This window comes from Sapajus apella, unplaced genomic scaffold, assembly GCF_009761245.1.
Source record: "Sapajus apella isolate SASKATOON/1434 unplaced genomic scaffold, GSC_monkey_1.0 scaffold26, whole genome shotgun sequence".
Classification (NCBI taxonomy): domain Eukaryota; kingdom Metazoa; phylum Chordata; class Mammalia; order Primates; family Cebidae; genus Sapajus; species Sapajus apella.
In genome coordinates this window covers 4182738-4207627 of record NW_022436966.1, presented here as the reverse complement: position 1 = coordinate 4207627, position 24890 = coordinate 4182738, and the positions used below count along the sequence as shown (strand labels likewise).

The following is a 24890-nucleotide window of genomic DNA, read 5'->3' as shown; positions in this document are numbered from 1 at the left end:
AGAATTTATTTATCCATTCTACTGTTGATGGACATTTAAGTTACTACTAGGTTTTGGCTTTTACAAACAGTGCAGCCATAAAGATTCTTCGAAATGTTTTTTGTTATGCATATATATTACTACTGGAAATATACCTGAAAGTGAAATTGCTGAATGAAGAGTATGAATATGTTGAGATGTAATAAATACTGCCATATAGTTTTCCAGTTACATAAACTTACATTCCCACCAGCAGTATATGAGAGTTTCTGTTGCTCCACATCCTCACCAACAATTGGTGTTGTCAGTCTTAATAGTTTTAACTTTCTTAGTGGATTTGTACTAATATTTAATTGTGGTTTGATTATTAATAATAACTAATAAGGTTAAGCACTTTTTCAAGTTTAGTGGCTACTTGTCTTTTTTTTTTGAGAAAGAGTCTCACTCTTGTCCAGGTTGGAATGTAGTGGCACGATCTCAGCTCACTGCAACCTCCACAACCTTCAGGTGATTCTCCTACCTCAGCCTCCTGGATAGCTGGGATTATAGGCATGCGCCTATATGGCTGGCTAATTTTTTTGTATTTTTAGTAGAGATGGAGTTTCACCAGGTTGGCCAGGCTGATCTCGAACTACTGACTTCAGGTGATCCACCCACCTCAACCTCCGAAAGTGCTGTGATTATGGTGTGAGCCACCTCACCCAGCTGCTTTTTGATTATCTTTTGTGAATTATCTGCTCCAGTCTCTGATTATCTTTTTCTTACCAATTTGTACAAGTTATTTATATATTCTGTCATATAAATGCATAAATATCTTCTAATCTGTGCTTTGCCTTTTCACTGTAAATGGCTTTTTTTTTTTAACAGTCTCACTTTGCCACGCAGGCTGGAGGTACAGTGGCATGATCACAGCTCACTGCTACGTAAAACTCCTAGGCTCAAGGGAGCCTCCCCTATACCTCAGCCTCCTAAGTGGCTGGAATTACACGCATAAGCCACTGTGCCCAGCCAATGGCATCTTCCAATGAAGAAAGAGTCACAATTTTACTGTAGCCCAATTTATATGTATTTTCCTTGATTTTAACCTGATTTCTTATGTCCATTGAAAAAAAAATTTGCCTACCCAAAGGTCATACAAATATTCTATTTCTTTTCTTCTCTTTCCTTTTCTTTCACCCTTCCTCTTTCCCTCCCTTCCTTCCCTCTCTTTCTTTCTCTCGCTCTTTCTTTTGTTGTAGAGATGGCATCTCACTATGTTGCCTAGGCTGGTCTCAAACTCCTGGGCTCAAGCAATCTGCCCCTCAGCCTCCCAAAATGTTAGGATTACAGGCATGAGCCACCATGCTTGGCCACTATATCTCTTCTAAGTAGTATATGGCTACATGCTTGGCCCCTATATCTCTTCTAAGCAGTATATAGTTGGTTTTGTTTTTTCACATCCAATTTGACAATCTTATTTTTGTTCATCAAAATATTGTCATTTACACACCAATACTTTTGGGTTTATATTATCATTTACTGTTTCTTATTTTGCAATGTTTTGGATTGATGAAGTACCTTTTATTCTATTTCTCCCCTCCATAGGCTTGAAACTTTTTTTTAAATTTTGGTGAGACAGGGTCTTCCTCTATCACCTAGACCAGGGTACAATGGTGTGATCACAGTTCACTGCAGCCTCAACCTCCCAGGTTCGGGCAATCTTTCTGCCTCATGAGCAGCTAAGGCTACAGGTGCACACCACCACACCCACCTAATTGGTTAATTTTTTGTAGAGACAGGGTCTCACTATGTTGCCAGGGTGGTCTCTAACTTCTGGGCTCAAGCAATCCCCCTGACTCAGCCTCCCAAAATGCCAGATTACAGGTGTGAGCACCATGCCCACCCTCTCATGCTTCTTTCCTATACCTTCTATTCTATTATCTCCCTGTGCTTCAAGCTGAGTATTTTCTACTGACTTAAATTCCAGTATGCTAATCTTCTCTTCAACTATGTCCAATCTAATGTTAACCTAATCTAATGAATTCTTAAGTTCAGTTATTATCATTTTAGTTCCAGAGTTACTAATTCTTTTTTTACAGATTCCAGTTCTCTGATGAAATTCTTCATCTTGCTATTTTTTTATCACAGTTTTTTAAATACCATGTGTTTAAAATATCCAATATCTAGGTTTCCTATGAATCTGTTTTATTTTATCTTGGTTTAGTTTCTAGATATGCCTAGCAATATCTGACTGAATTATGAACACTATAATCCCAGCACTTTGGGAGGCTGAGGCAGGTGGATCACCTGAGCACAGGAGTTTGAGAAAACCCTGGGGAACATGGGGAAAACCCATCTCTACAAAAAAATACAAAAATTAGCTAGGCGTGGTGGCACATACCTGTAGTTCCAGCTACTCAGACGGCCAAGGTGGGAGGATCACTTACACCTGGGGAGCTGAGGATGCAATAAGCCATGAGCGTGCCACTGCACTTCAGCCTGGGCAGCAAAGCAAGACCCTGTCTCCAACTTTAAAAAAAGGCCAGGCGCAGTGGCTCACACCTGTAATCCCAGCACCTTGGGAGACTGAGGTGGGCAGATCACAAGGTCAAGAGATCGAGACCATCCTGGCCAACATGGTGAAGCCTCGTCTCTACTAAAAAAAAATACAAAAATTAGCTGGGCGTGGTGGTGTGCACCTGTAGTCCCAGCTACTCGGGAGGCTGAGGCAGGAGAATTGCTTGAACCAAGGAGGCAGAGGTTGCAGTGAGCCAAGATAGTGCCACTGCATTCCTCCTGGCACCTGGCGACAAACCAAGACTCTGTCTCAAAAAAAAAAAAAGGATTCATCCTACATCTGGCAATAGCTCATCTACTTCGAAATTAAACTGACTTAATACTGGCCTACAGTCTTGTAAGCTTAGTCTACCTCTGATGTGTCTTCATTTTAAGAGTATAGTTCTCTGGAGAGCCTAACCAAGAGCTTGGATTTTTTTTTTTTTTTTTGAGACACTGGCTTTCTGTCACCCAGGCTGGAATTCAATGGTGTGACCTTGGCTCACTGCAACCTCTGCCTCTGCTTCTGGATCAAGCAATTCTCCTGCCTCAGCCGCCAGAGTAGCTGGGATTTGTCATACAGATGGAGTTTCACCATGTTGGCCAGGCTGGTCTCAAACTCCTGACCTTAATGTGATCCATCCACTTTGGCCTCCCAAAATGCTCATATTACAGGCATGAGCCACTGAGCCTAGCCAAGCTTGGATGTTTCTTAAGACCCAACCTCCTTGACAGAGCCTAAACTCTAACTTTTGTCCCCCACCCTAGCACCATAAAACTGCCAAAAGTCTGCTCTGTCTTCCAAGTACTTTTTTTTTTTTTTTTTTAACTTCTTAGCCTTTTTTACACAGCTACAAATAAGTAAGTGCCTTATGGGAGAAAATCTGAGTGTTAGGCTTATTTTTCTTTATTTTAAAATAATTATTACTATTTTTTTTCTTCTTTTGAGACAGAGTCTAACTCTGGAGTGCAGTGACACAATCTTGGCTCACTGCAACCTCCACCTCCCAGGTTCAAGTGATTCTCATGCCTCTGTCTCCCAAATAGCTGGGATTATAGGGTTGTGCCACCACACCTGTGTTAAGAAATATTAAGTTTATGAACGCTGATGAATGCTGAGTGTATGATAGAATATATTGTTTGCTGGAAAGAATGGTGGCAAGGAAAACCTGGCCACCCCCCACTCCAAATGGAAAACCACTTGGGGCATTTCAAAGTGGCAGGACAATGTATAAATATCATACACCCTTATAACAACTCTTTGAGATATCTGACTCTGCCCCCAGGGCTCCCTCATGCAGAATACCTTTTAGTTTGTCTGTAATCAGTGGTAAGTGGGCAACAGCTGCCTACTTGGTATATCTTTGAGTTATGAGAAAATACAGAATGCCTGTCTGTTAATAATAATCACCTGTCCAGAGAGAATAAATAGGTGGATCAGGATCTGCTGGAGGCCTTCAGCCTGGAATGCCGTCAGCCCCTGAGGCTTTCGGTTTGGAAGGCTGCTGCCTGCTCCCACCCACAGACCCACTTTGCTGTTCTATCTAGGTGTCTGCCTCTCATTTCCTTCAGCGCCGCCTGGGTGGGGGTCTCTCTGGCCGAGCTGGTACTCGGTACGCCTGGCTAATTTTTGTATTTTTAGTAGAGACACAGTTTTACCATATTGGCCAGGCTGGTTTCGAACTCCTGACCCCAAGTGATCCACTTCCCTTGGTGGCCTCCCAGAGTGCTGGGATTACAGGCATGAGCCACCCCACCTAGCCAATTAATTATTCTAATTGACAGGAACCATATATATTCACATGTACAACATGATGTTTTTAAATATTCATACACTGTGGAATGGCTACGTCAAGCTAATTAACATATACATTACCTCACATACTTATTTTTTGTGTCAAGAACACTTAGTAGCTACCATCTTAGCAATTTTTTTTTTTGAGAAGGTGTTTTGCTGTGACCCAGGCTGGAGTGCAACAGTGCGATTTTGGCTCACTGCAACCACTGCCTCCTGTGTTCAAGTGATTCTCCTGCCTTGTCTCCCAAGTAGCTGGGATTATAGGTGCCCGTCATTACACCTGGCTAGTTTTTGTATTTTTGGTAGAGATGGGGTTTCACCATGTTGGGCAGGCTGGTCTTGAACTCCTGACCTTAGGTGATCCACCATCCTCAGCCTCCCAAAGTGCTGGGATTACAGGCATAAACCACCATGCCCTGCTGTAATTTTCAAGAATACAATACATTGTTATTAACTATAGGTTTACTTGGCTGGGCACAGTGGCTCACGCCTGTAATTCTAACACTTTAGGAGGCCAGGGTGGGCAGATCACGAGGTCAGGAGTTAGAGGCCAGCCTGGCCAACCTGGTGAAACCCTGTCTCTACTAAAAAATACAAAAATTAGCTGGATGTGATGGCACACACCTGTAATCCCAGCTACTCGGGAGGCTGAGGCAGGAGAATCGCTTGAACACAGGAGGTGAGGTTACAGTGAGCCAAGATTGTGCCATTGCACTCCAGCCTGGGTGACAGAGCGAGACTCCATCTTAAAAAAAAAAAACAAAAAAAAACTATAGGCTTACTTTTCTTAACTTTCCTGCTCTCTAGGATCTTGGTCCTTCAAATCAAGATTTCACTGGTAACCCAGAATATTAATTTTTGTCTTCCCATCTAAACAAATTTTCTGAAGGCCCAATGGTTTCTCTGATTCTTGGCAGCTGCCCTCTGCTCAGTTTCTCCTACTCTAGCTATATAGAAAGGAACAGCATATGCCTGAAGGGAAAACTCAGCGAGCTTCCCTTCTCTCCAGGATTTTGGCACCTCAAATCTTAGTTGCTCTGGCAGCTATTTAATGCCTTCAAACAAATTCTTTTTATTGTATTTTATCCAGCTTTTCTGGGAGTTCTCAGCGTGACTGTTGCTCTGCTACAAGCAAAAGTAGAAGCCTGCTGTTCTCCACTCATTTAAATTTATTCTTCATGGGCAACATCCTGAAAATAAATACTCATTCTGTCTTTACAACCTTTTGAAACATTAAGTCTTTTTTTTTCTTTTTAAGAAACTTGGTATCATAACAATATCAAACCTAAATTGAGACTGTGAAGAATACATTTCTTCATTGAATATGTTTAAATATATTGGATGGTTTAAAATTTTGAGTAAATGTAGAGAAGATACAGGCTTTAAATTCAATTGTCATGGTTACCTGTTGTGGTTTATATTAACTTGTGCTTATTTAAAAAATCTACTCTCATCTCATGGCCAACTAAAACTATATTGCTATAATGAAAAATGCCTCCAAAGCACTTGATTTCGGGTAGAAAGAGAAGCACGTACCGTATTCTAGTATCTAACAATTCCTTAATCATTGCCACAACTTCATCATCTTCTTCAGATCCTAGAAATAATTACATATAAAAACATCAAGAGTAGAAATTTTATAGCCATGCAAATACAAGTATTAAAATAGAATGATTTTAATTACATGATTCATTAAATAAAACTATAGAACATGTAACCTGGTATGGAGATATACTGTGGGAAACTGAAGAGACAATTATTCATTTGATTCTCTGGAAAAATTAAGGAATACCAATCAACTCAACATTTGATGATAAAGACGAATACACTAAAACATCTCGATATACTAATGATATTAGGGTTTGAAATTTTAAGCCAGTAAATTTGTAGACTTTCTCTGTTCTCAAGGATTGAAAGTATTAGAGAAAAGAGACGGAATTTTGATGGAAACTTTGAGACAAAAAGCCACACCTACTTTGTAAGTTACATCTTCAGTTTCTTAATTGACTGGTTTTCAAAATGATAACCATACTAAATATAGATGTAAGCCTTCTGGAAATTTCTGAAATGTTCTTTTTTTTTTTCTTTTTGAGACAGAGTTTCACTCTGTTGCCCAGTCTGGAGTACAGTGGCATGATCACAGTTCACTGCAGCCTCAACCTCCTGGACTCAAGCAGTCCTCCTGCCTCAGCCTCCCAAGTAGTTTGGGAACACAGGTGTGAGACACCACACCCAGCAATTTTTTTAATTTTTTGTAGAGATGGGGGTCTTGCTATGTTGCTGATATGGTTTGGCTGTGTCCCCAGTCAAATCTCGTCTCGAACTATAGTTCCCATAATCCCTGTGTGTTGTGGGAGGGAGCTGGTGGGAGGTAACCGAATCATGGGTGTGGTTACCCTCATGCTGTTCTTGTGATAGTGAGTGAGCCCTCACAAGATCTGATGGTTTTATAAGGGACTTTTCTCCCTATCGCTTGGCAGTTCTCTTTGCTGCCACCATGTGAATATGGACATGTTTCCCCTTCCGCCATGATCGTAACTTTCCTAAGGCCTCCCCAGCTATGCTGAACTGTGAGTCAATTAAACCTCTTTCCTTTATAAATTACCCAGTCTCGGGTATGTCTCTATTAGCAGCATGAGACAGGACTAATACAGTTGCCCAAGATGATCTTCAACTCCTGGGCTCAAGTGATCCTCCTGCCTCCGCCTCCCAAAGTGCTGAGATTACAAGCATGAGCCATGACTCGACTCTGAAATGTTCTACAAATCTTCTGAGCAAAAAGGTAGCCTTTAAGAAAACCACAAATGTAGAGATTTCACATTACATTATAACATACACTAGATTCTGGCAACCCCACAAATAATGACTATTAAATTATATTCACTTTGAGGTTTTAATTGCATTTTAGGTTTTGGGGTACATGTGAAGAACATGCAAGATTGTTGCATAGGTACACACGTGGCAGTGTGATTTGCTGCCTTCCTCCCCTTCACCTATATCTGGCATTTCTCCCTATACTATCTCTCCCCAACTCCCCGCCCCCTGCTGTCCCTCCCCTATTTCCCCCCAACAGACTCCAGTGTGTGGTGCTCCCCTCCCTGTGTCTATGTGTTCTCATTGTTCAACACCCACCTATGAGTGAGAACATTCAGTGTTTTTCTGTTCTTGTGTCAGTTTTCTGAGAATGATGGTTTCCAGGTTCATCCATGTCCCTACAAAGGACACGAACTCACCATTTTTGATGGCTGCATAATATTCCATGGTGTACATGTGCCACATTTTCCCTGTCCAGTCTATCATCAATGGGCATTTGAACTTTGAGTTTTTTAAGAAAAGAAATAAAACATGGCTCATGCCTGTAATCCCAGCACTTTGGGAGGCTGAGGTGGGCACATCACTTGAGGTCAGGAGTTCGAGACTGGCCTGGCCAATATGCTGAAACCCTGTCTTTACTAAAAAATACAAAAATTAGCCAGGCATGGTGGTGGGTGCCTGTAATCCCAGCTACTAGGGAGGCTGAGACGTGAGAATCACTTGAAACCAGATGCAGAGGTTGCAGTAAGCCAAGATCATGCCACTGTACTCCAGCCTGGGTGACAGAGCAAGACTCTGTCTCAAAAAAAAAAAAAAAGAAAGAAAAGACAAATAAAACACACATAAGGGCAGGGCATGATGGCTCACGCATATAATCCCAGCACTTTGGGAGGCCAAGGCAGGCAGCTCACCTGAGGTCAAGAGTTTGAGACCAGCCTGGCCAACATGGTCTCTACTAAACCATTTTTAGTAGAGAAACCTTGTCTCTACTAAAAATATAAAAATTAGCTGGACATGGTGGCACATGCCTGTAATCTCAGCTACTTGGGAGGCTGTGGCAGGAGAATTGCTTGAACCCAGGAGACAGAGGCTGCAGTGAGCTGAGATGGCACCACTGCACTCCAGCCTGGGCAAAAGAGTAAGACTCCACCTCAAAAAATAAAATAAAATAAAACAAATAAAAATAAATAAATTTGTTGGGGGGAAAAAAGCTCAAAAGCTAAAATTCAATAAGCCTAAATTCTACTTCCCCACCATCCCTTCCATAGACAATCACTGTCATGAGTTTATATCTTCCCAGCAGGTGTTTACATTTACATGTATAAATTAACATAAATGAGATTATACTATACACACTATTCTATATCTTGCTCTTTTCTATGTAATATATCTTGAAGGTCATTCCCCATTGGCATATACAAATATGCCACAATATTTAAAATAGGTGCACAGTAACTTTTATATAGATTTGTCTTTGGCCAGTTTCTTCATTATTTCAGTTGTTTACACAGTTTGCTGCTATTTCTAACAATCCTGAAACATACTTGCTTATATAAATATACATCATAAGGCCGGGCTTAGTGGCTCACACCTGTAATCCCAGCACTTTAGGAGGCTGAGGTAGGAGGATCACTTGAGATCAGGAGTTTGAGACCAGCCTGGACAGATAGTGAAACCCCATCTCTACTAAAAATACAAAAATTAGCTGGGTGTGGTGGCAGGTGCCTATAATCCCGCTACTCAGGAGGCTGAGGCAGAAGAATCACTGAACCTGGGAGGTGGAGGTCGCAGTGAACTGAAATCGCACTATTGCACTCCACCCTGGGTGACAGAGTGAAACTCAGTCTCAAAAAAAATTATTTATACCCACACACACACAGTCTCAAAAAAAATTATTTATACACACACACACACACGCACACACACACACATCAATGTACTTTTGCAATTATATTTATGAGATAAATACCTACTGGTGGGATATCTGAGTAAACAGGCTTGTGCTTCTTTTTTTTTTTTTTTTTTTGAGACAGAGGTTTGCTTTTTTTGCCCAGGCTGGATTGCAATGGCGTAACCTTGTCTCACTGTAACCTCTGCCTCTTGAATTCAAGCAATTCTCCTACCTCAGCCACCTATGTAGTTAGGATTATAGGCATCTGCCATCACACATGGCTAAGTTTTTGTATTTTTAGCAGAGATGTAGTTTTGCCATATTGGTCAGGCTGGTCTCGAACTCCTGACGTCAGGTGATCCACCAGCCTCAGCCTCCCAAATTACTGGGATTACAGGCATAAGCCACTATGCCTGGCCAGCTTGTGCATTTTTAATGTTAGTAGATATAGTCAAATTACTCTAAGAAAGTCATAAGGTTTACATATAGATCAATCAAGCATGTAGTACTAAAAATTTTCATAAATGATACATTTATAAATGTACACACATTTGAATTTTCCTTTTTCACTTAATATTTTCATTTTTATGTGTCCATGTTGGTATCTCCCAATCTAGTTCATTCCTTTTAACTGCCAGTATAGTTAAAAAATATTTCAGTGGGCCAGGCACGGTGGCTCATGCCTATAATCCCAGCCTTTTGGGAGGCTGAGGCAGGTGGATCACCTGAGGTCAGGAGTTCGAGACCAGCCTGGCCAACATGGCAAAATCCCATCTCTACAAAAAATACAAAATTTAGCCGGGCATGGTGGCATAGGCCTGTAATCCTAGCTACTCAGGAGGCTGAGGAAGGAGAATCTCTTGAACCTGGGAGGTAGAGGTTGCAGGGAGCTGATCATGCCACTGCATTCCAGCCTGTACAATGGGAGCAAGACTCCATCTTAAAAAAAAAAAATTTTCAGTGAACATGTTTATACCTGTTGCCTTGTGCCCATGTCTAAGACTCTTATTCTATATCTAAAAGTATACCTGTATCATCTAAAGACAATTATACAAATGTTTCTGTATGTCATAGTCTATTTAGTGTTGCTACAAAGGAATGACTGAGTCTGGGTAATTTATAAAGAAAAAAAAATTTGGTTGATTCTGATGTCTAGAAAAGTTGACTTGGCATCTGGTGAGGGCCTCAAGCTGCTTCACCTCATGGAAGAAGGAGAAGGGGAGCTGGCCCATGCAGAGATCACACGGTGAGACAGGAAGGAGATGGGTTACTGGGGCTCTTCTTAGCACTCAGCTCTCAAAAGAACTAATAGAGTAAGAACTTACTCACATCCCCTCACACTCCCAGCTCTTCCAGAGGGCATTCATGACCCACTCACCTCCCATTAGGCTCCACCTCCAATACTGGGATCAAATTTCAACATGAGATTTGTAGGGGACAAACATCCAAACTACAGCAGTATATATGTATATGTATGCATATATAAACATTCAGTTTTTGTGGTCAATGCTTATTAACATTGATCAACTATTAGAACTAATGAGCATTAACCCTGACACATATAAGATCAATATACAGAAATCAACAGTATTCCTATACCCAACGCCCCAAATTAGAAAACATTATTTTAAAACAGATACAGGGCCAAGTGAGGTGGCTCACATCTGTAATCTCAGCACTTTGGCAGGCCAAGGCGGGCAGATCACCTGAGGTCAGAAGTTCGAGAGCAGCCTGGCCAACATGGCAAAAACCACATCTCCACTAAAAATACAAAAATCAGCTGCTCAAGAGGCTGAGGCAGGAGCATTGCTTAAACCCGGGAGGCAGAGGTTGCAGTGAGCCGAGATTGCGCCATCACACTCTAGCCTGGACAACAATGCAAGACTCTGTCAAAAAAACCCCGAAAAAACAAATACAGGCAACACGGTGTAGTGGTTAAGAGCATGAACGCTGGAGCCAGACTTCCCAAAGTTCGTAGCTATCTCTGCCACTTACTACCTGTGTGACCTTCAACAAATCACTCAACCTTTCAGTGCCTGAGCTTTCTCATGTATGAAATGTGGTAACGGTTCCTATCTTATAAGGTTATTTTAAGAATTAAGAGAGTTTATACTTGTAAAGTGCTTAGAATTGTGCTTGAAATACAGCAATAAGTGCTTACTAACAAAATAAGAACCATTTATGACAGCAAAACCTGTATGGTACCTAGAACTAACATGAGCTCATATCAAGAAAATAACATGAGAAGTCTCAAGTAAATGGGAAAATTTTGAATGTTGAAGAAATGTTAATTCTCCCAAATTTAATCTATAAATTTAATGCAATTTCAACCAAACTCTTGAAAGGGTTTTTCGGAGACTTTACAAGATAATCATTAAATTTACAAAGAAGAATAAAGCGATCAGACCACCAGAAAGTTTTTTTGAGGAACTGTTTCTTCCAGATATGATCATATACTATACTAATTGTTACAGAGCTACTGTAATTAAAATCATATATGTTACTGAAATAGGAAGGGGAGCAAAAAGACCACACGAACAAAAACCATCTTAGAAAAAGACCCATGTATAACATTATAAATTAATGAGGAAAGAACAGACTGGGATAATTGATTACCTACGTAGACAAAGATAAAATTGTTATACTTTATATAGAAAAACAAATCCCACAGTGATTAAATATGTAAGTGTAAAAAATAAAACTTAAACAAAAATACATATACACATATACACATGACAATACCTTCGTGATACTAAAGAAAGGAAAAATTTCATCAACAACAAATATAGCGGTATCAGCAAATACTTATTGAACTTCATGTATAGTTACTTTTCCAAGGGTTTCACACTAAATAACTTACTAAAACAAGGTACAAAAGGCACAAGCCACAAAGGAAAAAGATGAACAAAAGTGACTACATTAAAATGGAAATCTTCTGTACGACAAAAGACATCATAAACAAAGTAAAAAGTTTAGTCACAGTTAGGGAGTTATCATTTGCTAAGAATATACCTAAGGAAGAATTAATATTCAGTTTATATGTATACAGAGAAAATGAGATTTTTTTTTTTTTTAAGAGACGTGGTCTAGTTCTATCACCCGAGATGGAGTGTAGTGGCGTGAACATGGCACACTGCAGCCTCAACCTCGTGGGCTCAAGCAATCCTCCCACCTCAGATTGTCAAGTAGGTGGGACTACGGGCACACATCACCATGCCCAGCTAATTTTTGTATTTGTTTATAGAGACAGGGTTTTGCCATATTGCCCAGGCTAGTCTCAAATTTCTGAGCTCACACAATCTGCCGCCTTGACCTCCCTAAGTGCTGGGATCACAGGTGTGGAGCATGGTGTCCAGCCCAGAATATTTTTTTAAAACATGCTTAAATAAATATATGGGCCAGGTGGTGGTGCTTCATGCTTATAATCTCAATACTTTGAGAGGCTGAGGCAGGAGGATCACTTGAGGCCAGGAATTTGAGACCAGCCTGGGCAACATAACAAGATCTCATCTCTACAAAAAAAAAAATTTTTTTTTTTTGAGACAGCGCCTCACTCTGTTACCAGGTTGGAGTGCAGTGGCACAATCTGGTCTGGGTTTACTGCAACCTCCGCCTCCTGGGTTCAAGCGATTTTCCTGCCTCAGCCTCCCGAGCAGCTGGGACTACAGGCATGTACTACAATGCCCAACTAATTTTTGTATTTTTAGTAGAGACAGGGTTTTATCATGTTGGCCAGGATGGTCTCAATCTCTTGATCTCATGACTCCTCACCCTGCCTTGACTTTCCAAAGTGCTGGGATGACAGGCGTGAGCCATCATGCCTGGCTTCTACAAAAAACTTTAAAAAAAAAAGACATTAACCAGTCATGGTGGCAGGTACCTATAGTCCCAGCTACTTGGAAGATAGAGGCAGGAGGATTGCTTTAGCCTGGGAAGCAGAGGCTGTAGTGAACAATGATCATGCCACTGCACTCCAGCTTGGGTGATAGAGCAGGTCACTGTCTCAAAAAAAAAAAAAAAAAAAAGACACATGACTGAATTGTTTTTTTAAGTGGAAAAGATATAAATAGAAAATTTACTGACAAGAAAAGTAAATGGCCAATAAACATATGAAACTCTTCACACTCACTATTAATCAAGGAAATGCAATTAAAACAAGATACCAGCCAGGCATGGTGGCTCACGCTTATAATCCCAACACTTTGGGAGGCCAAGGCTGGTGGATCATGAGGTCAGGAGTTTGAGACCAGCCTGGTCAACACGGTGAAACCCCATCTCTACTGAAAATACAAAACTTAGCTGGGTGTATTGGCGGGCACCTGTAATCCCAGCTACTTGAGAGGCTGAGGCAGGAGAATGGCTTGAACCCGGGAGACAGAGGTTGCGGTGAGCCAAGATCTCACCATTACCCTCCAGCCTGGGACAAGAGCAAAACTCCATCTCAAAAAAAAAAAAAAAGATACCATTTTATACCCAACATACTGGGTTGAAAAAAATAATAAGAGACACTAAATGATGACAAACATGTAAGAAAGTTGAAATTCTTACAATATACTGCTAATGTACATTTAATTAGATCAACTTATGATATAGCAATTCCACATCTAGGAACATTGTCTAAAGAAGCTCTTGGCCAGGCACAATGGCTCACGCCTGCACCTGTAATTCCAAAACTTTGGAAGGCCAAGCGGGGGGTGGATCACTTGAGGTCAGGAGTTCGAGACCAGCCTGGCCAACATGGCAAAACCCCGTCTCTACTAAAAATACAAAAGTTAGCTGGGCGTAGTGGTGCACACCTGTAATCCCAGCAACTCAGGAGGATGAGGGGGAATCTTGAACCTGGGAGACAGAGGTTCCAGTGAGCTGAGATGGTGCCACTGCACTCCAGCCTGGATAACAGAGTGAGTCTGTCTCAAAAATAAATAAAAATAAAATAAATAAATAAACAAATAAAGAAGCTCTCCACATATTCACAAACCAACTTGTACAAGGATACCCACTACAGCAATGTTTACAATAAAAATTAGTACAAAACTTCACTTGAACACAAAGGAACAAATTAACTATATCTTATTCCTCTAATGAAATACTATCCAGCATGTAAAATGAGTAAACTAGAACTATATTTTTTGAAACGGATATATTTTAAAAATATTATACTTAGTAAAAAAAGCAAGCTACAGTACAACACAAGATATTTAAGGTTGGGCACAGTGGTTCACGCCTGTAATCCCAGCATTTTGAGAGGTCTAGGTAGGCAGATCACCTGAGGTCAGGAGTTCAAAACCAGCTCGGCAAACATGATGAAATCTGACCTCTACTAAAAATACAAAAATTAGCTGGGTGTGGTGGTGCACGCCTGTAATCTCAGCTACTTGGGAGGCTGAGGCATGAGAAACATTTGAACCTGGGAGGCAGAGGTTGCAGTGTGCCAACCTCACATCACTGCACTCCAGCCTGGGTGACAGAGTGAGAGTCTGTCTTAAAAAAAAAAAAAAAAAAAAAGATATTTAAAACTTAAGAACAAAAACTAATACTATCTATTTCCTGCAGAGACTTACATGTATAATAAAAGTATAAAAACAAACCAAGTTTACACATATCTCTGAAAGTAGAAAGGGATATGGGATGAGGGTGTAGCGGTTTTAGCTGTTTCTTTTTTTATTTATGCTCTAGAATCTAACACTGTATGTTTAATATTTTATTTAAAATTAGTCTAAAGCAACTGTGGCAAAAGATAGCATTTGTTTTGTTTTTCCTAAAAGCCCATTTTGTAACTTAATTAACATTTGTTAAATATGAGTGAAGAGCATATTGGTAAGCATGATATTATTTTCTGCATGTTTGAAAATTTTTATAATTGAAAATTCTGGTTTTATATAATAATGCCAATTTATATACAAGTTTTCAAAATGATATATAAATTCCCAGAGCTAAACCTATTAAATGATAGACATCTATATTCATATGACTTCTGAAATAAAGGTAAATGTGAAAAAAGAAAAGTCTAAAAAAAAAGACAGATATTAATTACTCAATACAACATGTTACCTGCTTCTCCTGAAGGTGTTTCCTCAGTAACTAGCGGTAAGCCAGATGCAAAGAAGTCCATAATTGTTGCATAAATATCTGGTTTCAGTAAATTCCAGTCTAATTCTTCATTTTCCTATAAACATTTAAAGGAAAATGCTATATTTTCAGGCAAGGGCAAAGACCAATACAGAACACTACCTTATACCTCTTAAGAATCTTTTCCTGGCCAGGTGTGATAGCTCATGCCTGTAATCCCAAAGCTGAAGCAAGAGGATTGCTCGAGTCCAGGAGTTCAAGACTAGCCTTGGCAACATAGTGAGACTTCATCTCTTTTTATATTTTTAAAAATAATATATAATTGGAAAGGAAGAAAGAAAAAAAGAGAAAAGAAGCAGAAAAAAGGAAAGGAGGAAGGAAGGCAAGCAGGCAGGCAAAGTGATGGAGAAGGGAAAAGGGAAAGGGAAAAGAAGAAAAAATAAAGAAAAAAATATCTTTTCCTATATACATACTATACCTATGCAATGGCAACCATTTCTGAAGAATACATATTAGCTCCACATCTTAAAGGGTGCTGTTTAAATGACTTTTAGAAGATAAAATCTTAAACATCCTCCTTTCATTCATTAATTTATTCACTTATCAAACTTTCATTGTGTTGTATGTACTATGTATAGGGGATGATTTAAATGATTAAAAGACTTTTTTTGTGATGTGAAGACAAAATATTAAATGGATTTTCTGTCTGTTAAGAGGATGATAAAGAGATTCCCATTCTTTAAAAAAAAATAGGATGTAACTGCTTGATCAAGTATACAGGACAGCCTACAACTGTACAAAAAATTTACTTACCTATATTACTTAAAGGGTATGAAAGAAATTCGGCCAGGCATGGTGGCTCACACCTGTAATTCCAGCACTTTGGGAAGCCAAAGCAGGTGGATCATCTGAGGTTAGCAGTTCGAGAAGAACCTGGCCAACATGGTGAAACCCTGTCTCTACTAATAATACAAAAATTAGCTAGGCGTGGTGGTGCAGGCTTGTGATTCCAGTTACTTGGGAGACTGAGGAAGAATCGCTTGAACATGGGAGGTGGAGGTTGCAGTGAGCTGAGATCGTGCCACTGCATTCCAGCCTGGGTGAGAAGAGCAAAACTGTGTCTCCCCCCAAAAAAAGAAATGAACAAACAAAAAAAAGAAATTCAATGATATAACTGTAGAATCAATGTTATTCTGCTGGAGGACCTGTGGACTGTCAAGAAGACTGGTCTCCTAAAGAAGGATTCCGAAACTGTTTCACCAGTATACCTGGCCAACTAGTTGTTTCCATAAATAAAAAGATGAAATTATTAAATACCTAAATAGTGCTAATATCTACAAAGAGAAAGGCAACACGTTTTGTTCTAGTTTTTCAGTTTTTAATTTTATTTTTTAACTTTTTAAGTTAAAAAAAAATTTTTTAGAGACAGGGTCTGGTTCTATCACCCAGGCTGGAATACAGTGGCACAATAATAGCTCACTGCAGCCTAGACCTCTGAGGGTAAAATGATCCTCCCACCCCAGCCTCCTGAGTAGCTAAGACTACAGGCATGTACCACCAAGCCTGGATAATCATTTTTATTTTTATTTTTATTATTTTTTTAAATACAGATGGTATCTCACTATGCTTCGCAGGTTGATATCGAATTCCTGGCCTCAAGTGATCCTACTACCTCAGTCTCCCAAAGTGCTGGGATTTCAGGCATGAGCCATAGCACTCAGCCTGTTCTAGTTTTTCAAAGGGAGGTTCTATAGGAGGAAAAAATATTAGATGCAGTCTATTTAGACTCTTAGGATCCTGTTAGCTAGAGTCTATACTTAAATACTATTAAAAATTGAGGCTGGGCATAGTGGCTCACAACTGTAATCCCAGCACTTTGGAAGGCCAAGGCAGGAGGACTGCCTGAGCCCGGGAGTTTCAGACCAGGCTGGGCAACATAACAAGACCCTATCTCTACAAAAAAATAAAAAATTCGCTGGACATGGTAATATCCTATAGTCCTGCCTACTAGGAGGCTGAAGAGAAGGACTGCTTGAGCCCAGGAGGTTGAGGCTGCAGTATGTCACGTTCATGTCACTGCAATCCAGTATGGGCAAAAGAGGAAGATCCTGTCTCAAAAAAAAAAAAAAAAAAAAAAAAAAAAAGAATTGAGTCAACATAGATAAAAGAAACTATTTTAATTCATGGATTAAGAACCAATTTAGAGGCTGAGTGCAGTAGCTCACATTTGTAATTCCAGTATTTTGGAAGGCCAAGAAGGGTGGATCACTTGAGGTCAGGAGTTTGAGACATGCCTGGCCAACATGGTAAAACCCTGTCTCTACTAAAAATACAAAAATTTGCTCGGTGTGGTGGCACATGCCTGTAATTCCACCTACTCAGAAGGCTGAGGCAGGAGAATCACTTGAACCCAGGAGGCTGGGGTCGCAGGGAGCTGAGATGGTTCCACTGCCCTCCAGGCTGGACAGCAGAGTGAGACATTGTCTCAAAAAAAAAAAAAACAAAGAACAAACGAATTTAGAGATAGTACATAAGAGGTGAGATAAATGGGGACTGCTAATGTTATAAAAGTAAAGGAAAACTAGTGAAATATCTTAGTGATTGGGAACCAAAACTAGTTCCAGCTAATAAATTATTTGGAAAATAAATAAGAGTGCTACCTCAGATCTTCAGTAAATAGCAGGCTTACTAAATAGGAAAATATTGGTAATAAAAAGAAAAATATTCTCAAGTTGCCTGAATGAGAAAAAAGGAAGCATATAAGCTGCAAATATATATATACATTTAGAAAAAGCAACACAAATGATGCATAAAGAAGTCTAATTACCAACTGGAAATCAGAAATAGAAACAGGTGATTGCTGAAGACATTGAGTAAAATGTGACAGTCTATGATGAGAAAGCTTACTGAAAGAAAACAAATCAAAATTCTTATTCCATCTATTAGATACCAACATGGGCCAGGCATGGTGGCTCACACCTGTAATCCCAAATTTTGGGAGGCCAAGCCAGGAGGATTGTATGAGCCCAGGAGTTTGAGACCAGCCTGGGCAACATAGAAAGATCCTGTGTCTCTACAAAAAAAAAAAGGAAAAAAGAAAAAAGAAAAAAAATTAGCTGGCCATGGTGGCAAGCACCTGTAGTCCCAGCTACTTGGGAAGCTGAGACAGGAGGATTGCTTGAGCCTGAGAGTTAGTGGTTGCACTGACCCATGATCGAACCACTGCCTTCCAACCTGGGAAACAGAGCAAGATCCCATCTACATCTATGGATGGATGGATAGATGGATGGATGGATAGATACACACACACACACACACACACACACACATCAACACACACACACACACACACACACACACACACACACACACACACACACACACATCAACATATACCCTAACTTGGAATATTATCTATTAGTTATGTCATTTTACTTAAGAAAAAACAGTAGAGCTAGAGCAATTTCAAATAGGGTAACTAAATAATGAAAGTAAGAGAGCTGACAGGTGCAGTGGCTCACACCTGTAATCCCAGCACTTTGGGAGGCCGAGACGGGTGGATCACCCGAGGTCAGGAGTTCGAGACCAGCCTGACCAACATGGCGAAACCCTGCCTCTACTAAAAAAAAAAAAAAAAAAAAAAGAAAGAGAGCTAAAAAATGACTTACTAAATCTAATCAAGAAAAATAGGAGGAGGCCAGGGGCTATACCTGTAATCCCAGCATTCTGGGAGGCCGAGGTGGGTGGATCATGAGGTCAGGAGTTCAAAACCAGCTTGACCAACATGGTAAAACTCCGTCTCTACTAAAAATTACAAAAAAATTAGCTGGGCATGGTGGCAGATGCCTGTAATCCCAGCTACTAAGGAAGCTGAGGCAGGAGAATTGCTTGAACCGAGGAGGTGGAGATTGCAGTGATCCAAGATTGCATCACTGCACTCCAGACTTCCAGCCTGGGTGGCAAATTGAAACTCTGTCTTCAAAAAAAAAAGGAAAAGGAAAAAAGAAAAACTCTTTAAGATATAATCACATTTTAATCTATAAAAATTTTTATATAGCATAGGTTATATGTAAAAAACTAAATAACTTAAAAAAATAAACATATAATTTCCCACTTATAAAATGAATAGCTATAAGAATTAGATAATATATGTAAAGCACTAGTGCCCTATCTGACACTGAATACATTAAATAAATGCTTGTCCTTTTTCCCCTTAAAAAACATGGAAGAAAGAAAACTGAGGAATTGGGGGCTGGGCACAGTGGTTCACACCTGTAATCCCAGCACTCTGGGAGGCCACGGTGAGCAGATTGTTTGACCTCAGGAATTTGAGACCAGCCTGGCAACATGGTAAAACCTCGTCTCTACAAAAAATACAAAAATTAGCTGAATGTGGTGGTATGCACATATAGTCCCAGCTACTAGAGAGGCTAAGGTGGGAGGACTGCTTGAGCCCAGGAGGCTGAGGCTGCAGTGAGCTGAGATCGTGCCACTGCAGTCTGACCTGGGCGACAGACCGAGACTTTGTCTCTAAGTAAATAAATAACTACAAGAGAATACTGGACTAGATTTAACATGTCACTAACCCAGTAAGTCCACTTTTTTTTTTTTTTTTTTTTTTTTTTTTTTTGAGACGGAATTTCACTCATGTTACCCAGGCTGGAGTGCAATGGCGCGATCTTGGCTCACCGCAACCTCCGCCTCCTGGGTTCAGGCAATTCTCCTGCCTCAGCCTCCTGAGTAGCTGGGATTAAAGGCATGCACCACCATGCCCAGCTAATTTTTTGTAATTTTTTGTATTTTTAGTAGAGACGGGGTTTCACCATGTTGACCAGGATGGTCTCGATCTCTTGACCTCATGATCCACCCGCCTCGGCCTCCCAAAGTGCTGGGATTACAGGTTTGAGCAGTAAGTCCACTTTTAAGGACATGAAGAACTCAGACTAATGCTTTCAAATTGCTTAAGGGGAGTTTAATGAATACTTTTGATTTTCACACATTATCAGGCAAGTGATTTAACTTCAGTGGATATATGTCAATTAACAGTTTTAAAAAGACACACAGTTCAAATTTAAATAGTTCATGTCCCATTAATCTTGAGACATCAAAAATGAACAGCCATTTCTAGCAGATACTGCCTTGACTGTTGAAAAACAGCATATTTCGCTTGATTTTGTGACGTTCAGGCAGCAAGTCAGTAAGACTCTGTCTCAAAAATAAAAAATAAAAATTAAAGAACAGAAAGAATGGAAATGTTGGAGAGAGGCACTGGACTCAGAAAAAAACAAAAATTATTTCAAGTCTTATTTTATATAATCCTATGTTTACCTTTGTGACAGTGATGAAATCTGGTCCAAAGAAGACACTTTTTACTCCTTCAATCCTAAATAACTGCCTGCAAATAAAGAAAAAATAAGAGATAATAAAATGCTTGAATATGGAAAAGTTTAAACATAAACAAAAGTACAGAAAAGTGAAAAACTCTCCACATATCCTTTGCAGCTTCAGCAATGATCAACTCTTGGCCAATTTTGTTTCATATTCCTACTCTATGATGTAGCAATCCCACTCCTAGGTATATACCCAAAAGAAATTAAAACACATGCTCCACCAAGACTTGTACATAAATCTTTATAGCAGCTTCATTTAAAATAGCCACAAAGAAAAGTGAAGCAACTGAAACTTCAGTATGTTCTCATCGGCAGAACCTTCTTGTGTAATGTAAACTGTGCCATGTTATTAAAAAATGTGAACTAAGGAAAAATAAAAAATAAATAAAATAGCCACACATACACAAAAATATGGACATGTCCACTACCTGGTGAATGAATAGACTGCTATATCCATACAATCAATCATTCATTCAACAAATAATTTGACACCAACTAAGTGCCAGGCACTGTACTAAGCACTAAACAGACTATTTTCTTTCTTTTTTTCTTTTTGAGACAGAGTCTCCCTCTGTCACCCAGGCTGGAAGGCAGTGGCATGATCTCGGCTCACTGCAACCTCCGCCTGCTGGGTTCAAGCCATTCTCCTAACTCAGCCTCCCAAGTAGCTGGGATTACAGGTATATGCCACCATGCCCAGCTAATTTTTATATTTTTAATAGAGATGGGGTTTCACCATGTTGGCCAGGCTGGTCTTGAATGCCTGATCTCAGGTGATCCACCCACCTTGGCATCCCAAAGTACTGGGATTACAGATATAAGCTACCACGACCGGCCTTAATAGGCTATGTCCAAAAGACTAATGTGAAAAGAGACTTTGCCAACCGAACATCGGACAGAAATAATATTTAACTAATCTATAGCTGAAATGGGGTTTTACTTTTATATTTTTTAATATAAAATATGAACTCATTCTTGATGTAAATGTTTCAAATAACAAAGTTTAAATGCTCCTTGACCACCCATACCCAAATTCTGTTATTAGTTTCGTACGTATTCTTCCAGATCTTTTTGTCAGTGCATTTGTTGTTCTGTGGTTTTTGTATTTATATACATAATATTTTATTTGACTCACTGTTCTGCAAGTTGCTTTCTTCACTTGTATGTCTCAGATGTCCTTCTATGACAGTAAATACATCCCTCACACAGCTTGGGCACATGTGCAAGTAACTTCTAGGGTAGGGTTTTTCAAACCCAGTAGTGAGTTGTGGAATCAAATATGTAGTGACAGGGTTTTATTTAATAAAATAAAACAGAGCAACAAAAAGAGATGAAGAAAGGAAATGTAAGAATCTATTACCCATTGTATGGGTGAAAAAACAAGTGAAAATTATCCCATCAAACATTTGTATCTCACACATATACACACATAATGTAAAATATTTTTTACTGTGGCTTGTATCAAAAAAGTATGAAAAACGGCCTGTAATTCCAGCACTTTGGAGGGTGAGAAGGACAGATTACTTGAGCTCAGGAGTCTAAGACCACTAGCCTGGGCAACATGATGAGACCTAGTCTCTACAAAAAATACCAAATTTAGCCAGGTGAGGAGGCATATGCTTATAGTCCCAACTACTTGGGAGGCTGAGGCAGGAGAATAGCTTGAACCCAGGAGACGGAGGTTGCAGGGAGTCAAGATCATGCCATCACACTCCAGCCTGGGTGACAGGAGTGTAACCTTGCCTCAAAAAATAAATAAAAAGTAAAAAATAAAATATGAAAAATAAATACTCTAAGGTATATTATGAAAACTGATATATTTAAGTAAAAAAAAAAGTACTTACTAATTATAAATTTTAAAAACTATTCCAGAGCTTAGCAAATCCCTAGGTTCCTTAAATGAGACATAAAATGGCTATATGTACAGAAGTAGTTACCTAAGCTCTGTTTTCTGAGTATTCCTGGCAATCGGATTGAGGCTTCAGTTCCCAAAAATTTCAACTGATGCTGAATGACTCTAATATTCCTTATTATTAACTTCTCTATCAGTTAAAAAGTGGTTAATTCCAACAGTTTTATCATTTGTGCTTTATCATCTCTAACATACAGTAGCCCCCCTTATCCTCAGGGATATGTTCCAAGGCCCCCAGTGGATCCCTAAAACCATACACAGCATTGAACCCTGCAAGTACTGTTTCTTGCCTATACATATATACCTACGATAAAGTTTAATTTATAAATTAGGCACAAAAAGAGATTAATAACTGATAAAAAAAATAGAACAATTATAACAATATGCCAGCTACTTTACTGCAAGAGATGGCTACTAAGTGACTAATGGTGCTGCGGAGGCAGGGCAGGAGAGAAGGAGGGATCAGCAGAGGGGAGGACACAGGCAGACGGATAGTGTATAAGGCATGGATATACTGGAAAAGGGCTAATTTATGCTTTTGGGAGGATAGCGAAAGATTTCACCATGCTACTCAGAAAGGCAGCATAATTTAAAACAGATGAATTGTTTATTTCTGAAATTCTCCATTTAATATTTTTAGACTATGGCTGATCTTGGGTAACTAAAACCAGGGAAAGTGAAACCACAGATAAGGGGGGAAACTACTGGTTTAAACATGCCTTTATCTGGTAAATTTTAAAACTGTCTCCATTGACTCATTTTCATTCACAGTTCTGATAGAGTATTTTATAAATTACTCCATCTTGAAACATCTACAAATTCAGCTACCCTTATGAATAAAATAAGCAAGTTCTCATTATTCTTAAAAATCAGATTTTTAAAGATCTGAAATGGAAATTTACCACATTTATCAATTTGATGAACATTTTTTCTTAAGTAAAAATATGTTTTTATTTATTCATGCGATAGATCTCTCAAATATATCACTTTTCAGGAAAAAGATTTTTGAATATCAACTCTCATTTTTCTTTTCCTTTTTTGCGACAGGGTCTCACTCTGTTGCTCAGGCTGGAATGCTCTGGCACAATCATGGCATCACAGCTCATTGTTTCCTCAACCTACTGGGCTTAGTGATCTCACCTCAGCCTCCTTAGTAGCTAGGACTACAGACACATACCACCACACTCAGCTAATTTTTGTATTTTTTGTATACAGGGTTACACCATGTTGCCCAGGCTGGTCTCAAACCCGTGAACTCAAGTGATCCTCAGCCTCCTCAACATTTTTGGGGTTTTCTGAGACAGGGTGTCACTCTGTTGCCCAGGCTGGAGCACAGTGGCACTATCATGGCTCACTGCAGCCTCGACCTCCCAGGCTCAAGCGATTCTCCCATCTCAGCCTCCTGAGTAGCTAAGACCAGAGGTGCACACCACCACACCCAGCTAAATTTGTGTGTGTGTGTGTGTGTGTGTGTGTGCGCGTGCGCGCGCATGTGTGATAGAGACGGGTGTATGAGGGTGTGTATGTGTGATGTGTGTGTGGTGTGTTTGGTAGAGATTGGGTCTCTCTATGTTGTGCAGGCTGGTCTCAAACTCCTGGACTCACGCAATCCTCCCATTTTGGCCTCTCAAAGTGTTAGGATTACAGGCGTGAGCAGCTGCAACAGGCATTTTTAAAAAATCTCTTATCTGAAAAGAAAAAAATTATTCTCTACACTTAAAGAAAATACAGTACACATAGAAAGGCAACAGTTAAATAAGGTTGTCTTAACCCCAATGTCAGTTATTTATGTTTCTTGGTAAAAGCAAATGAAAACAGTAATATACCTAGCCAGAGGGGAGCGAAATGCTGCAGCTGGGGTGGGAAAATCCATGGTCCTTGTCTCAAGAACTGGTTTTCCTGGTATAAACTTTAAGCTGTTGGGATTTGGGGTATCTTGTGTTTGAATAAACATGTATCTTACTAAAAAAGAAAAAGAAGAAAATGTTATTCTAGAAAAAATAGTTAACAAGTTTATGGAGTATGAAGTGCTCATTTGCAGAGAACCAGAAGAAATGAGAAAAACTGGGGGAAAACCCAGGACTTTATTGTCCTGACAAAGCATTTATAAAGATAACAAAGACATATATCACTATATTTAAGTGCATACAGTTGTCTATTAATACTCTGGGTTTTTTTGTTGTTGTTGTTTTAGACAAGGTCTTGCTCTGTTACCCAGGCTGGAGTACAGTGGCACAATCACAGTTTACCACAACCTCAAATTCCTGGGCTCAAGCAATCCTCCCATATAAGCTGAATAAATAGCTGGGACTTCAGGTGTGATGGTGCACACCCGAAGTCCCAGCTATTTATTCAGCTTAAATCATGCCTAGCTAATTTTTGTGTTTGTTTGTTTGTTTGTTTTGTAGAGACAGAGTCTCACTATGTTGCCCAGGCTGGTCTCAAATGATCCTCCCACCTCACACTTTCAAAGTGCTGAGATTAGAATGTGAGCACTGTGCC

The 24890-nt window shown here is 39.6% G+C and overlaps 1 protein-coding gene across 7 annotated transcripts in view; it reads right to left on the bottom strand.

Annotated features, from left to right (window-relative positions):
- Window positions 1-24890, bottom strand: part of NFU1 (NFU1 iron-sulfur cluster scaffold) — a 42234-nt gene that overhangs the window by 5003 nt on the left and 12341 nt on the right. For 4 of the 7 annotated variants that reach the window (XM_032291870.1, XM_032291874.1, XM_032291873.1 and 1 more), the window contains exons 3-6: window positions 24215-24350; window positions 20415-20481; window positions 15069-15183; window positions 5849-5909 (exon numbers count right to left, since the gene is read on the bottom strand). In XM_032291870.1, the coding sequence (XP_032147761.1) occupies window positions 5849-5909; window positions 15069-15183; window positions 20415-20481; window positions 24215-24350 (379 nt within the window). The remainder of the gene's footprint in view (window positions 1-5848; window positions 5910-15068; window positions 15184-20414; window positions 20482-24214; window positions 24351-24890) is intronic. The other 3 variants (XM_032291876.1, XM_032291875.1, XM_032291877.1) reach the window with 1 other exon arrangement.